The 16,235-nt window shown below is 32.7% G+C and overlaps 1 protein-coding gene across 2 annotated transcripts; it reads right to left on the reverse strand.

Annotated features, from left to right (window-relative positions):
• Window positions 1–1,131: 1,131 nt before the first annotated feature.
• Window positions 1,132–4,530, reverse strand: LOC145049940 (cysteine-rich receptor-like protein kinase 15). Of its 2 annotated transcripts, none has more exons than XM_078998277.1 (7): window positions 3,537–4,530; window positions 3,325–3,435; window positions 3,043–3,185; window positions 2,756–2,966; window positions 2,411–2,648; window positions 1,927–2,077; window positions 1,132–1,687 (listed from the first exon to the last, which is right to left on the reverse strand). In XM_078998277.1, exons 1-7 carry the CDS (start codon window positions 4,474–4,476, stop codon window positions 1,367–1,369), a joined length of 2,115 nt encoding a protein of 704 aa, XP_078854403.1. In that variant the 5' UTR covers window positions 4,477–4,530; the 3' UTR covers window positions 1,132–1,366. The 2 variants fall into 2 exon arrangements, with proteins under 2 accessions (XP_078854403.1, XP_078854400.1); XM_078998274.1 differs by having other exon boundaries at window positions 3,325–3,444; window positions 3,537–4,528.
• Between the last annotated feature and the right edge of the window lie 11,705 nt (window positions 4,531–16,235).

Raw genomic sequence — 16,235 nt, forward strand, 5'->3', positions numbered from 1 at the left:
CTGATTAATCGATAATACTAACAAAAATTGTGGAATATCAATGTTGAGTACATTCCAATGGATGTTAGTGGAATAAGCTCTTGCCCATTACACATGACTGATGTTGACAAGCACCTTGCATCATGCGTTAGCCGAAAAAGGTTTTGCTCAAAATAAAAAATAGTATATGAGTTGGATGTCATCCAGAATAAAGGTTCCAGGGTTCTATTTTCACCAACTCTTCTGCGCATATACATGAACACACTTTTACAAGTATACCCATGATAAGAATAAAGGAATACCTGACCTACACAACAGTTAATGACATCGCCCATATTGTTTATGAACTATACTTCCCTACCCTCTTAGAGAGGTTCCATGAACCTCATTAGGAACCGAGTATAAGAGTCGACATTATTTGCCACACGCTGGTTGTGTGGGTAAATAGGCATGTTGGTAAAGCTTTTTTCTGCTCAATCTACGAAAGACTCATATTAAAGTAGTTATACGAGATAATTATGGATGATAACAAGCGTCTATATACAGTAGGTAATGGTTATATATACGGGACAAAAATTGATCTTTTATAATCCAAAATAACACCCGGAACATGTGTCTGTGACTACATATTGTCACTTCAAAGTACTAACCTGATAATCGTACAAAGATTCTTGTTTATGATAGTAGATACTCTGGAATATAAGTCCGGAATGTACAGACTTTCTTGTTTTAGACCTATGCTTCGAAATGAATACCTTTGCTCCAGAATGCTATATTCCGGAGAAAGTGGTAATTTTACATAAATAAAATTAAGTTGGTTATTTTTATTAAAATACCTGTTTATATGAGTTAGATTACTTCCCCTAAAAACCCAGAGATTTACGAATAATGAACATGAGTTTATATAATTTATAATTTAGTTTATATATATTGGTGATTATAGGTTTATATGTGTTGATGATTTTATATGACAAATGGATGTGTGGTAGTATTTTGGACCTTTAAACGAGAGAAATTGTCAACCATTTTATATCCATATTACATAAAAAATTGATCCAAATTAATTGTCACCATTTGAATTTTGGGGTGTAGGGCAGTTTTTAAGATGTAACTGCTGTGGTTCAAATGAATGTGATGCATTGACCAAAGGCATTGGCACAAATATATGTCTTCTGATTAATACCATGAAAAAATTACAATACAGTAATTGAAATGCTAATCAAAATCTATGTGGTAAAATAATGTGGAGAGATATTTGTGTATTACTTAAATCTATTCAATGACAAAGACTACATATATATGCCACTTTATGTAGATAAAGAATAGGATGATCAGTTAATAGTAACTACCAAATTGTTGTTGTTTCTTTAACATTATTGTGTATTCACTATGCACCACGATGATCAGTGTCTTCAAGTATGCTATTAGATGAATAAAACTCACTGTTATCACCCTTCCAAGTAGACAAAGATTCATCAGAGGTCATAAATTGGCTGAAAGACAATGGAGGTTTAGGCTCAGAGAGGTATTTCCATTCACCTTCAAGCATAGAAACAACCGAGGACATGGTGGGACGATCGTTTGGGTCTTCTTCAATGCATAGTAGAGCAATGCGCAACCATTTGAGAGCCTCGTCGACAGGACAATCATCCTTCAGATTTTCATCTATCAGTTGCTCTGCTTTCCCTCCATCCCATAACATCCATGCCTTCAATTGTTAAATGTCGTCCATGGTTAGAGTTTTAAATTTGTTGTGCCTCTTTATGTGGTAATTATATGCTTTCAACTTTGTCTAATTATTGTAAACATGAAAGAAAATGTTTATACAGAAAGATAAACCCTATAAAATCTTTGAAATCTATACCAATATAGATAAATATCAACTAATGTGTGTGTTCTTGATACGGAAAAATATATTATGTGTAAGAGTGAACATAATTGGCTTACATAGCTTAGAAGGTTTTGATGACGCTCTTCGTGGAACAACCTGCTGTTCCTTTTACCAGAAATTATTTCAAGCAAAAGAACACCAAAACTATATACGTCGGATTTGATTGAGAACATACCCTCCATTGCATACTCTGGTGCCATATATCCACTGTGAAAATCTCAGAAACAACTTTAAGATACACTGTATAATTTAATACTCCTTCCGCGACAAAATTTTAGTAAATGTTTCCTCTTTCGTTTTTCTCAAAATATTAATCCACTTTTAAAAATAAACAACATTTTTACCAAAATATATATTTCATTATTACTTAACAAATTAAGTATTTAATGGAATATTAAATTCAAAGATAAAGATAAAACTATTATTTTATTATATAAAATTAATAGTAATTAATGTTTTTTAATGCATGTGTTTTTTGTCCGCAATAATTTTGACACATAGGGAGTATGTGATTTCCTATAAACTTTAAAGAAGGCTTACTAGGTTCCAACAACTCTGTCAGTATTTGCTTCCACTTGATTCAATCCAAAAATTCTTGCGGTGCCAAAATCTGATATTTTTGGGTTCATCTCGTCATCTAATAGAACATTGCTAGCTTTGAGGTCTCTATGTATGATCTTGAGGCGAGAGTCCTCATGAAGATACCGAAGACCTTTTGCTATTCCACTTACTATATTAACACGCTTAGCCCAGTCCAGTTCCTTTCCTTTTTTTGGATCTTTTATCATAAAAGGGAAGTAAATTAAATACACATAATACAAAATCGATGGTGTTTCAACAGGTTTAGAACGTAATTAGAATGTGAGGGATGGATGAACAACTAACCAAAAAGGTACTTATCGAGACTACTGTTAGACATGTATTCATAGACAAGTAGCCTTTCCTTCCCTTTCATACAGCAACCCAAAAGCCTCACCAAATTCTTATGCTGAAGTTTTATGATTAGTTTTACTTCTGTCTTGAACTCTTGCATTCCTTGACTTGAGTTTTCGGAAAGTCTTTTCACTGCTATCTTTTTACCATCAGAGAGCTCTCCCTGTGATTAAATTAATAAAACTTTAACTAAAAACGGAAATCAGAGCATCATATATGGATATACTTCGGGTTATTACCCAATAAACAGGACCAAAACCACCTTCTCCAAGCTTATTTGAAACCGAGAAATTGCTAGTAGCTGCATGCATTGTGTTTAGTCTAAAGTAAATAATCTCCCCTGTGTCATCGTCTGATGCTTCAAACAGCTCTTCCTCTTCCCCTACAACAAGAATATTATTTGACTCCTCGATTGATCATCATTGTTGTGATACATAATTCTTCCAGTAAAATCTAATTTACTACATGAATAGCGGAATTATGCAGAAGGAAATATTTTAACATCTCTTTAAATTGTTTACCTTTTTTAGTGCAGATCCTGCAAACCTTCAGGAACAGAAAGAACGTCGAGATCGCCAATGTTACTGCTGCGGCTGATATTGCTGGAAGGATAACATTTAACTTTTCTTTCCCTTCATCATCTAAATATTAACAGATCAACATTTCGTGCGCCACTAAACAAATGTCTAAATGCAAATAAAAATAAAAATTCATAACGAAAGTCAAAATGAACCTGAAGGTATTGTGGAATGATTTGTGTTTGGCGATGGGGTTGGAGGATTTGTTGGTGGCAAACCGGTTGAAGGATCCCCAATGTAGATAACAGATATTGTGTATCGTAGTAAACATGAGTATCCATAGTAAAGTAATCCTTCGGCATCACCATTATACCTTGTTTCTAGAGAATCAATAGCCAGAACCAAGCAATCTTTGCAACTCAGAGATCTGTTGGCCTGAATGCATCGACTCGTTCCATAAATATAATTGCCCCCAGAAGTACGTAAAGCATTAGAGTAATATGTTTCACTGTAACCATCAGACGCTGCTTTCCTTCCCAACTGTTTGAACAAGTTCGTCAGTTTCTCAGTCATTGAATTAATTTTCCAGTTGGTGACATAACTTGTTGTCGGAAAGAATAGAATGTCTTTATCTTCACCATTATAGATGTCAAAGCTACTATTAGAGTAGCTGAGAATACAGGTACGGCGATACCAACCTGTCGCTTTCTTTTGGCTCGGACACTCCTTTTTTAGCTGGTCCTTTGCAAACCTCAAACATTCAATACAGATATCATTTAGAAATTCTCCGGGGCATACTCCAAGGGCATAAGCTGTGTTGGTATCATCTTCTGGTGAAGATTTTGAAGATGTGTAAAATAAACCATCTCCCTTATACACTTCAGAAAGAGTAGATAAGGTATGATTGAGGTTCTTTTCATATGCACCGTTCTGTGTATAGGTTCCTCGGTTTCCGCACTCATAGTCTCCATGGATAACGGCGAGACCAGAAAGATGTGTAAGAATATGAAACTGAAATAAAACCAACACCCAATTTGGTGAAGCCATTAAAAAATTTCTTGTTTTTATGTATGTGTGTGTATGTGCACAAAGTACACGGTGCAGCCTGTATAAATAGCAACACGTTTGTTCAGAAATTTTGGCTTTCTGAATCATAGAGCCTGGGAAGCATCGACGAAAATTCAAACATGACTTTAAGGTCGCACAAGTAAACGGTGCCCGGAGACTCCATGCTAATTGTGACTTTTATGCAATTGTACAGGACGATGAAATGAATGCGCACTAACATATTTGAAAGCGAGTGGAGTCAAACATTCAAACAACCCATAAAATGCTACAAACATTTTTCTAATGTGAGTACTAGTCTACGTACGACGGCTAAGACCATGGTCCATTAAAGCTTGAGGTTACGAATAATCACACACCATAATGTAGTTTAATAAATAAAAATCTTTTTGTTAAATGTTTTATTTTTATTTATTTGGCCACATGTCATTTGAAGTTATTTTTCAATTAATTTTTTTTTACATGACATTTTGTGATTTTTTCTATTTTATTAAATTTGTACATAATATTTAAATATAATAATTACAATAAATATAATAATAAATCATTAATTGATATTTCTTCTAATTTCAAAATTAACTAAATTAAATCCTTATTAGTTTTCTATGTTTATTTATCTAAATTATTAGTTTAAATATAAAAAAGAAAAAAACACTTTAATTTTAACAATTTATTATTTTCCTAATTTTTCTTATAACATCAAATTTCTCAATATGTTAATAATTTCATAGATAATTTTTCTTTTAAATTAACCCATTTAATACATGAGTTTTACACCTTGTTAATATTATATGCTCTAATTTATATCAAAACATTAAACTTCACTCTACAGATAATTAACTTGTTGAATATTAATAAGAGGGATAATGACGTTGTGGATACAAAAAGGTGACCCTCTTTAGTTAAAGGAACCGCAACCCAAAATTGTTGGTGATACCGCAGCAGGAGTTGACTACTAGAGTTGAAGAAAGCTTTTATGAACCGCAACCGCAACCACTACCACATAGATGAATGAATTAAGACTTTCAAAGTTAGTTTACTGACTTAGCGTGTTTGCTTAGTTTGCCCAGTGAACCTTGCATGCTCACTACAGTCAGTAGGATATTATTTGTTTATTTGCAATATAACTTTTAGAAACTCTATTAATAGAGTTTCCAACTTCATGTAATCTTACACACTTCCAGATTTATCATTGAAATATAAAAGATCATTCATCTCTATTTTATCTTAACTAATAATCAGAGTTCCTCTTCACTTTAAGTTGATCACATTTATTAGCTTGTGTTTGCATGCAATCCTTGTTACGAATCAACTTAGTCTCTACTTGATATAACTTGATGTCATTTATATTTCCTTTATATTTCCAAAATGTAATAACTTCTAACTTATTATTGTTGAGCTAAAAAGATCATTGAGATTAACTTATTCCCCAACTTATTATCTTGTACTAACGTTTGTTCATGTGTTCTTTAAAAAATGTTCTCTCAACAATTGGTATCAAAGCCATAGTGGTTGCTTTCTAAACAAAACTCTGATTTTAGAAAGCCTTCTATACCACTAAAGCTCATTCTTAAAAAAAAAAAAAAAAAAAAAAAAAAAAAAAAACAACAACACAAAAAAAAAAAAAAAAAAAACAAAGGAAATGTGGCACCAGCTTTATCATTAAACGTTTCCAACAGTGTTGAAGGCTTAAACAGAGCTCCCATACTTGTTACAAATGAATACCACCATTGGTCCCAAAGAATGGAAAATTATCTTAAGAGGATCGGTAGAGACGTATGGAGATTTGTAGAAGAAGGACCCCATGTCTATTTTCTCACTCCTGTTCAAGCAGATGGTGCATAGCCACGACTTGGTGAAGCTAAGACAGCTATGAATCGACCAACCAATGATGATCTTGACAAAATTGAGAAAGATTCCATAGATTTCTTTTAAATCTCATGTGGTGTTGCTCCAGATAATTTTGACATCATCATCAACTGCAAATCTACAAAGGAGATTTCGGATGTTCTAAAAAATCTTTATCAAGGGTCTGAACAAGCTCAAGACAAGAAACTCCCCACTGCACTTAATCAGTTTAACAAATTTAAAGCTCTCCCCAGTGAAAGTCTTGACGATTCTTTCAAAAGGTTCAATCTTATCATCACAAAGCTATCAAACGCCTGTACAGTTTGAAGCAATCACGAAACAAATCTGCACTTTCTGAATGGCTTTGGTAGACACTGGACCACAACAAAAATAATAGTCCAAGGCGATAGAAAGATCCACACACTCTCTCTATTCAAACTTTATGGTGAACTCCAAGCACAAGAATCAACGGTGTTGAAGGATTGTGCAGATCTAGGAGGACCACTTGCATTAACACTACAAGAAAATTTCAATTTAGCTACGGAAAAATTCCATAGCAAAAAGTTAAAATTTTGTAGCTAAAGATGAATAACTACGGAATTTGCTACACAATTTATCAATTAGACTCCGTAGCTTTATTTCTCATAGCAAATTGATTACCTATGGAATTATATTTCCGTAGCAATTTTGCTATGGAAGTTTCTATGACATCTATTTCGTTTCAATTTGAGTTCCATAACAAATTTCGTAGCCATATGTTCTGTAGCAAATTTTGCAGCCGCCTGTTCCGTAGCAAATTCTGTAGCCGTCTGTTCCGTTGCAATTTTCATAGTTGTCTGTTCTGTAACAAATTACGTAGCCATCTGTTCCATAACAAATTCTGTAGCCGTCTATTCCATAGAAAATTCCATAGTCGTCTGTTCCGTAGCAAATTTCATAGCCATTTGTTCTGTATCAAATTTTGTAGCCATTTATTCAACAACAATTTGTTTCGTAGTAATTTGTTCCATAGCAAATTCAGTTTGATAAATATATTCAAGAAAATCCAAATTTCCAATTATAATATTCATAAAAATATATAAAAATATAGTAAATATAAATTTAATAGTTACATTAATTTTATAGATATATTAATTATATCATCGAAAATTATTCTACAAGGTTGTCCAATCATCAAAACTGATACTAATTACAAATACAACAAAACAATTTAGATTTGAACTGCCACGTACACACAAACAACCACATATGCTCAACCAAAATGGCAAAACCTGCAAAATTAAATTTACAATCCACTTGATTCAAATTGAATTTGTTGTATAAAATCCCATTTTGTTTTGGTTTGAGGGTTTCCCTAGTCTTTGACCAACTAGAAATATAAAATCTGAAAATAAACACAAAATAAAAACAACAATATAACTCTTTTATTTGACATATACTATTAACATGTACACGAGAAACAAAATGGATCACCTTTTGAGAAGCATCAAATTGAATGTTAGTGTGGTTGTTTTTTCTCTTTCCAAGCTATTACATGATGCCAAAAGGATATGGAAATGTCACATCATGCCAACATGATTTGCAATAAAGTTGAAAACAACTTAATAGTGATTATTGACTTATTTTTATAACACTTGATTTTCTATTATAAAAGGTATTAAAAAAAACTGAACCTGCATAACGATCTTATTATTGATATTTCGCGATAATGTTAGGTATCCTTGTTTTCGATCCTAAAGATGTGCATTCTCTAAAGTGTCCCTATAATAAGATATAGCGCTCTTACATGTGCCCTAAAATCTTGTCAAAACCAATAAAAGTAAAGTAAGATATAAGATAACAAGGGTTATGAAATAACAGCCTCATTTCATTTATTTATTTGTTATCACATTCTACTTTTATTTCATCTTGTTACAACATCTAAAAATGTACTCAACTATATACAAATTAGTTTTCATTGATATAATTTGGTAGATTTTTCAAAGATAACATGGGAAAGTGCAATGCTATATCAAGCAAATAAATGGAACTGCATTGACACCAAAAATCTTGAGTAAGATAAAATTTAAAATTTACCAATATTTATTCTTCGTATAATATGTATGCTTGTGTGAAAAGACCAATCGTTTGCAGCCTAAAATGGTAGTGCAGATTAGACAATATAAAATAACAACAAAAATAATTATGCCAATGTCAAAAAATACAGAAATCACATCACATACCTCAGCACATTTCAAATATAACCTCAATGCAATATCGGGTACTAGAGCCATTGACAAAACCTCAACTGCCTGATATAAGAAACCATCTTGTGTTATAAAAAAAAACATATAATGATGTCATACAATTACAAAATAGTTTTTCCTACTATAATTACGTAGATTTTCCAAAGTGCAATGTCTCAATAAGAAAAAAGTTGAATCTAAAATCAAAGTATGATAATATAATAATGGAAAATGATCAAATACGTTTAAACACAAGAAATAGCAATGTACTTTCAAAGTACATTATCCTAAAATGAAAAAAAGAGGAATTACACTAGTATCAAAATTTTAAATTATATTGCTTTAATAAGAAAATAAATTTTGAAATAAGATGTTATAGTAGTTAGAAGTGAGATTATGATGAAATAAATTATAATACACGAAATCAATGAAAGTACATTGTTATTTCTTGCAAGTTAGTCATGACTATACGTTAAGATTTTTGAGCACTAGATCAAATAACTGAAAGTTAAACATTAACATCAAGTAGCATATGCATACGGTGAATTAAAAAAATAATGTCATAAGTAACAATAACCATAAAAGAAGATTGCATACCTCAAAAAACAATCCTTCTTTACATTGATTTGCATGTTCTTTGCCTTCTTAACGCCCATCTTTCTTTGATATCAATTGCAGGTTCAATAAGTTGTTGTAAAGACACCTTTGATGCAATCCTTCTATTTCCTTCAAATCTTTTCATAAATCATGGTCTCACTTGCTTGAATTTCATCTAAGAATCACCAATAAAAAAGTATAAGCATAGTGTATATTGTTTAGATAATAACATCATATAGCAGCTTATCAACTTCAACAACTTGCCTTGAACCTTCATCAAGAAAAACCTTTGTGGATGAAACTTCTTGAATATTCTTGAAGACTCTCTTATTGTCTATATCAATGACAATGTTGTATATTGCATCAGGGGGTAAACCCACATTCACTTCCACGTTTAGTTGGCATAAAGAGTCTTTGGGTACATCACACCCTTTCCAAGACCTAGCCCACCAACAACCTATAAAAAATATATTAACCCAATGACGTGAGAACATATTTGTTATAATTAAAGGAACATCATACCTTGACAACAGTTTGATTAAAGCAGGAGATGAGACCATATTTGTTAAGGTATCCTCCCATGGCTATAAGAGTTGTAAACCATGTGAGGGTATCACATGCTACAGATTTTGCTAAACACTCCTTCCAATATCAAAACCAGGTCATCCATTAATAGCATTCTGCTTTTCCTTAAAGTCGCCCTTATCCATCTACACAAGGCAAAAAGGGAAAAAAAAAAAAAAAAAAAAAAAAAAAAAAAAAAAAAAAAACTTGATTTAAAATATAAACCTTTAAAAATGGCATCATACAAAACATATGATAATATGTATATTAATATAAGTGAAACCATGAATTGACTTATTTAACCTTGGCATTATCATCATCATCATCCAAATCTTTAATGAGCGCTTTGATTAGTTCGAATAAAGCCCCAACCTAGAAAAGTGAAACATATAGTAAAAAGTGAAACATCTATTAAAATAGAAACTACCTCGGCATAATCTTTCTTCTGGCTAACTAAGTTAAGAAAAAACTAAATAAAGATATGCGTAAGTAAAACTAGTTTATTAATGGTTTGTTAGTTTAGGAAACAAAAGTTATGTTATACTTCTTTTATCTTCATTAGGTTACATTAGAACACTCTAAATGATCCCCTAGTATGCATACAAGAAAATAAGAATATATCATCACTACTAAATTCAATTGTCTTTATTGTGCGGTTGTTAAAGCTATATAGTTAATTACTAGTGGCTGTAAATCAGACTTAAACTCAAATCAAATTTAAATTTTTGAAAAATATGTTGCCTAGATTAAATTTGGTGTAAGATCATTTCGATTTCTCACAACAGGTTTTCCTTTCATCTCAAAAATCAATCTGAAAGAAGAGTTAATACAATACTAGCAACTCATTAACAACCAAACTCTTACTCTTGTTTCTTTTACAGGTTTAACAATGAATTTATGAAAGATTTTTTTTTATGAAAATAAATCACGAAATGATACAATCTCAAAAGGATAAAGGTAACAAAATCAAAGAAGAAGAAGAAGAAGAAGAAGAAGAAGAAGAAGAAGTGAATTTGTTGTCAATAGTGCAAATTTCTTTTTTGATGATTCATGGAAAGAGTTAAAGAGGACCTATATGTTGGCGTTCCATTTGGATTTTATTGTCAAAGCAAAACACGCTTTGTGTATGTACGGATGAAATCCAACCCTAGAAGCATCTAACAAAGCTTATATAATCACAGAAGTCGTCCGAATCAACTGTAATAAACTATACATATAATATTGGAGTCACTAAACATGAACTTCAATATAACTTTTCTTATAGCACATTAACTTTTATATCCAGAGGTTTGATTAAGTATGATAGAGAAAGAAAAGACTAGAATCAAATATAATGAACTAAACTTATGATATTGTTACCAGAATAGAGAAAATTAGAGGGAGCATACCTAGCAATTGATCGAGCAAGCCACACACAACAGAGCAGACAAGAAGATTGATCAGAGGAGCTCCTACATAGAAGATGACACAGAGTAATATCTGATCGATAATTTGGGGGCGGAGCACGCAAAGTAATTTCCGATCGCTAATGGCGTAAGGAAGTGAGGGAGGGGGAATGAGGGATGAATTTGGGGAAACTGTGAACTGAGGGTAATTTTATGTTGTTTGCTTATTATTGTGTCATTGGTAATTTGTAAAGTGATATAAAAAATTATCTTTAATTAATACATTTTCAATCGTTAGGTTTTCTTAAATTCCCTCAAAGTATGTTATCTCCAAGTTTTTTTTTTTTTATAAATAAAGTTCTTAGTTTATATTATCAACATAGTTTTATCAGCTTTGGACGTCGACGATTTGTTTGAATTTTCTTTTTATTTTTTGTCGACATTTAAAAATTATTCAAAAAAAAAATAGATGATTAAGTTATTGTTTGAGATATATATGCATATAAGGATTCTTACGTGTTCAGTAACTAGTTATGTCTAAAAATTGTTAAATAGTAAAAATTGGAATATAATTAAAATAATAACTTAACTAACAGTAAAAATTTATTTTCACTATTGAGTTTTTAAGAATGATTATGTATTTTTAGTAATAGTAGGTTATACACATTTATATATTATGCTACGAATAAATATTTCATAACTATTTGACAACTGAATATTATGTTGCCATATATGAATGAATTTTGATTCCGTAACTATTTTCCAAATACGAAAAGAAATTTTACACAAAATACATATGATTAAGCTTTTGGTAACAAGTTCAATAGTAGATTAGCTACAAAATTTTATTGTGTAGCAAAAATAGTTATGAACTTCAATATCATAGCCAACTAACTATGTATATTGATTTTGTAGTCGGTTAGTAGCCAACTAGCTACATATATGGACTCCATAACAAGTTTTATGGCGACCTAGCTACGAACAAATCCGTAGCATATTTCGTAATAAAATAGCTATAAATTTTGATTTTGTAGCAATTTTCGGTAGTGTTACTGAACTAAACGATGAATAAGAGTTTTAAAACACTATTGCCTTGGTATGCCAACAGTTCAACAGGCTTCCACTACCATCATTTCCTAAGAACCAACATTTCACAAAACCACCCTTCAACCGCAACTTCATCCCACAGAATAACCATCCACAATATCCTGGAAACCATCATCATTTACCACAATCACAACCATAGAACACCTCTCCAAAGAAGCCACCACATAAAAACAGATCTTCAGACTCCGGTACCAAAATTGAAGACAAAGATGGAGTAGTGATTTGTCACAAGTGCAACTAGGAAAACCACTATGCAAAAGACTACAAAGCAAATATGGTTAAAGACAAAGCATTTTATCTTCGTATGGCTCAATAAATGGAGGAAAAAGAGAAGGCAAGAGCTTATGTTTCCCAAGCAAGGAGAAATCATTAGGTGTGGTCCTCAGGAGATGAAGATGAAGAGATTGATAACAAGAAGAAATGAAAGATTTGCATGGTGGCATCCACCAAAAAGGATGGATCGACAAATTTGTAGAAGAACTACTGTTACATGGCCAATGATGGCACTCTCAGCATCGTTAGGTGTGGTCCTCAGGAGATGAAGATGAAGAGATTGATAACAAGAAGAAATGAAATATTTGCATGGTAGCAACCACCAAAGAGGATGGATCGACGAAATTATAGAAGAACTACTGTTACATGCCCAACGATGGCACTCTCAGCATCGTCGAGTAGGTAAAAGTCATGATCCATTCTAATAATTATAGCATGCATGATTGTGAACCTTACTTGAAAAGACTTAATGACACCTGGTTTGTCGTCCTTTCAGACTACAACAAAGCCTTAGATGAAAAGAACATAGCTTCCCAAGAGATGTACCATGTGAGGGTAAGACTAGGAGACAAAAGGCGTAAGGTTGCCATGCTAGAAAAGGACTTATTGTTAGAAAAGGATGCTTGGATGTTAAATGATACTCAGTTAGATATCGCTTTAAATCAACTGGATTTAGCCCGAACAGAGATTGTATGTTTGAATCTATTAATTGAAAAATTGTTTAATGAAAGTGATGAAATTGAGAATCTTTTTAACAATGGGACCACAAACAACACATATAATTGGGGATGGTCCAAATGATACTCAATTAATGAGTCTTCCTCTCCCCGATTCAATGTTGACAGTCCCTATGTCCCACCACATACACCTTTTCAATTTCCTGTTAATAGTAAGACATATCCTGAAGACATCCACCGTCACTTCGGTAGACTACTTGAAGTAAGTAACAATTATGTCATACATGAAATTCTTCCTGAAACATTGGATATTTCGAATGAAATCGCACCCATTGTTGGCACAATTTGTTATGAATCAAGTTCAATTGTGAAAGAAGAAATTGTGTTGGAAGGACTTGAAGTAGTTAAAAATAGTCCATCTAAGTCTTTTACAACTTGTCCCAATCCAAATTCATCTTTGATTTAGTCTGTGGTTGTTCATTCTTCTCTACCACATATAGCAGTCCATAGTACAACCACACTTCAACCCATTGTTGGATTAGTGTCTAAGTCCATAACTATTTTTGGTATGTACTTGACCCGATGGTACATGGTCCTTTTGGGTTGCCTTCACCAAAGCAACTTGATAGGATGAATTATGAAGAGAAAGGATTAATTATGATTTATTAATATATTATGAGAATAATATATTAAAGGAGAAATCATATTGTTTAATTAATATTAGTCAATAATTAATTAAGAATTAATTTTGTGGCTAAAAGACATTAATTAAATAAAAGGGACTAGAACTATCAATTGTGTGACATTTGAATATTGAGCTGATGGACTCCATAGATGATGGAGTGGACGAATTCTATGGGGAAACCCATTAGAAATCGTCCAAGGCCTCTAAGGAGGGAGTCTATGGGTTGCTTAGGGCCTAAGCAATCAAATTAGGGTTTCCTTGTTAGATAACCCTAATAGCCTCACTATTTAAGGACCCCTAGGGCACCAGAAACGTGGCCAACTGATTCCTTAGAGTTTCTACACGTTTTTGGGTGCCTCCTCTCTTATCATTCTTCATCCTCTTGCTCTTGGTGTTTGTGAGCCATTAGAGGAGTGACATTTGTGACTCTAAGCTTTCTAAAGTCATTACAAAGAGGATTTGAGATTGTTATTGCTACATAACAATCAAGGTAAGATCTAAACCCAATTCTTATGTTAATATGATTAATAGTATGCTAGATCTAGGGTTTAAAGTCTTGGATCAATTGCATGTACAGTAGAGAAACCTAGATCCAAGCATTAGGGTTTGCATGAGCACATATGATGTTCTTATGGCTAAAACCCATCAGTGGTATCAGAGCCTTGATTGGTTTCTATTGTATTGATGCCTTGGTTATTTGTTCAAGCTTCAAAATCGATTTTTTGGCTCCCTGACTGATGAACTCGGCGAGTTCCAATGTGGACTCGGCGAGTTGCTCCAACTCGGCGAGTCCATAGAGGAACTCGGCGAGTTCGAGCGTTAGTAAGAGCAGATTTCGGGATTTCTTGTTGTTTTGCTTGAGGATACTAGCCTTAATTGTTTTGGGTCTTTAATATTCGAATTTTATCTTATATTTGAGTATATCCTTGATTAAACAAAAAGAATATTACCAATTGATTAGATAATCACTTCCTTATATGATTAAAGATTGATTATTTGTATTAATTGGGTAACTTATCTTGCAAGAAATTAAAAATAGGTCAAATTTAGATAATCATCAAATTAATTGTGTAATTTAAATTATTTGCTATTTGATCCTTGATGTTTTGAAATGTTTCAAAACTTTCCCTCAAGTTTTGGAATTTAAAAGTTGATTAAAAGTTTAATTTAGAAATGTTAAATTCTAAAACCCTAGTATTGTTTTGAAAAGTTCAAATCACACCCTTATGGTTTTATTAATTTATTAAGGTGTATAATTAAAAGAGATTTAATAAATCCATAAAGTTTTGGTTCACATTTAGTTAAATTAAAAGTATAATTTATTAAATTAGACCACCTAGTATTTTAAAAGTGTAAAATACACTCTATACTATATATAACATTAAAAGTCTAGTATTATATATGTATGAGTAAACAGTCAATCTTACCGTTAGTAGGCCTCATTCACGAAGCTGGTCTATAAGGGGTGTTTAAGGAAATTGCCAATAAAATAGCGATTGAATGGGTATCCACTCTTACCCACCGCACTCTTGACTAGTGGAGGGTCGTTAGCCGAACGGGTAGGATAGGACCGAAACCTTCCATTATAAGTATAATGAAGTACAAAAGTAACTACATGCTTTTACAAATTCCCAATATTAGTTACTTTAGGCAAAAGTGAATTGATGCAATTCCATGAAATTACACTTTGTGCCCTTGCGAAGACGTTAGTGGAGCGTGTGTGGTTAACCGACACACTAAATGTTTCTAAGCAAAGGTAGAAAATGGTGACTCAATGTTTGTCATAGTTTGGTGGAGTGTGTGTGGTTAACCGGCACATCAAACAGGTGATTGTAACATATGGGGGCACCATGTAAGTCTGCATGGTTATTCACACCCGCTTTGTGATCATCGGTATCCCAGTCACAAACTAGAGGGGCATATCGAGATTTAAACATGCCATTGAAAAGTTCAATGAATCTCAAAAGATCTAGGAATTTTAAATAGATTTAAAACTTAAATTTCTTTTTCGTTTTTCATGGTGGAAATTAGTGAATCATCATTCACTTACCTTCAAATATTCTGCAACTAGATTACAACATCCCTTTTCTAGGTTGTAGAGTATTGTGTTGGGTCCTAGCCTTAGTATCTCATTTGGGTGATTTATTAAGGACTCAATCAATCAACTAACTTGAATTTAATTTTTCTCCTGTTTTGTAGATGTCAAAGTATGACAACTATGGTCTTCCCAAATCCCGTGGAACAAGCTTTTCACGTGAAGATGATATTCCACGATTCGATCGAGGAACACGAGATCATACTTCACTTCCTCCACCTCCTCCTATTATTCTCCCTAACCTACAAGTGCAAAAGATTGAAAAGTTCAAACTCACTCAAGCCCTTTTGGCAAGTAAACATGAAGAAGGAAAGTCAGTGTGTGCACACATCCTAGAGATGAAGTCACACATTGATAGGTTAAGAATGTTGGGATCTGTTGTCTGTGAGGAGC

This window comes from Lactuca serriola, chromosome 1 (assembly GCF_051521515.1).
Source record: "Lactuca serriola cultivar US96UC23 chromosome 1, Lser_US96UC23_V15, whole genome shotgun sequence".
Taxonomy (NCBI): Eukaryota; Viridiplantae; Streptophyta; class Magnoliopsida; order Asterales; family Asteraceae; genus Lactuca; species Lactuca serriola.

What these genes read in the sequence shown, in the direction of transcription:
- LOC145049940 (XM_078998274.1), bottom strand. Translation starts at nt 4,476, where the DNA reads ATGATTCAGAAAGCCAAAATTTCTGAACAAACGTGTTGCTATTTATAC. An exon ending in TCATTCCACAATACCTTCAG is followed by an intron (nt 3,445 to 3,536) that starts GTTCATTTTGAC and finishes GTTAATATTTAG; the next exon opens with ATGATGAAGGGAAAGAAAAG. An exon ending in GTTTTGGTCCTGTTTATTGG is followed by an intron (nt 2,967 to 3,042) that starts GTAATAACCCGA and finishes ATTTAATCACAG; the next exon opens with GGAGAGCTCTCTGATGGTAA.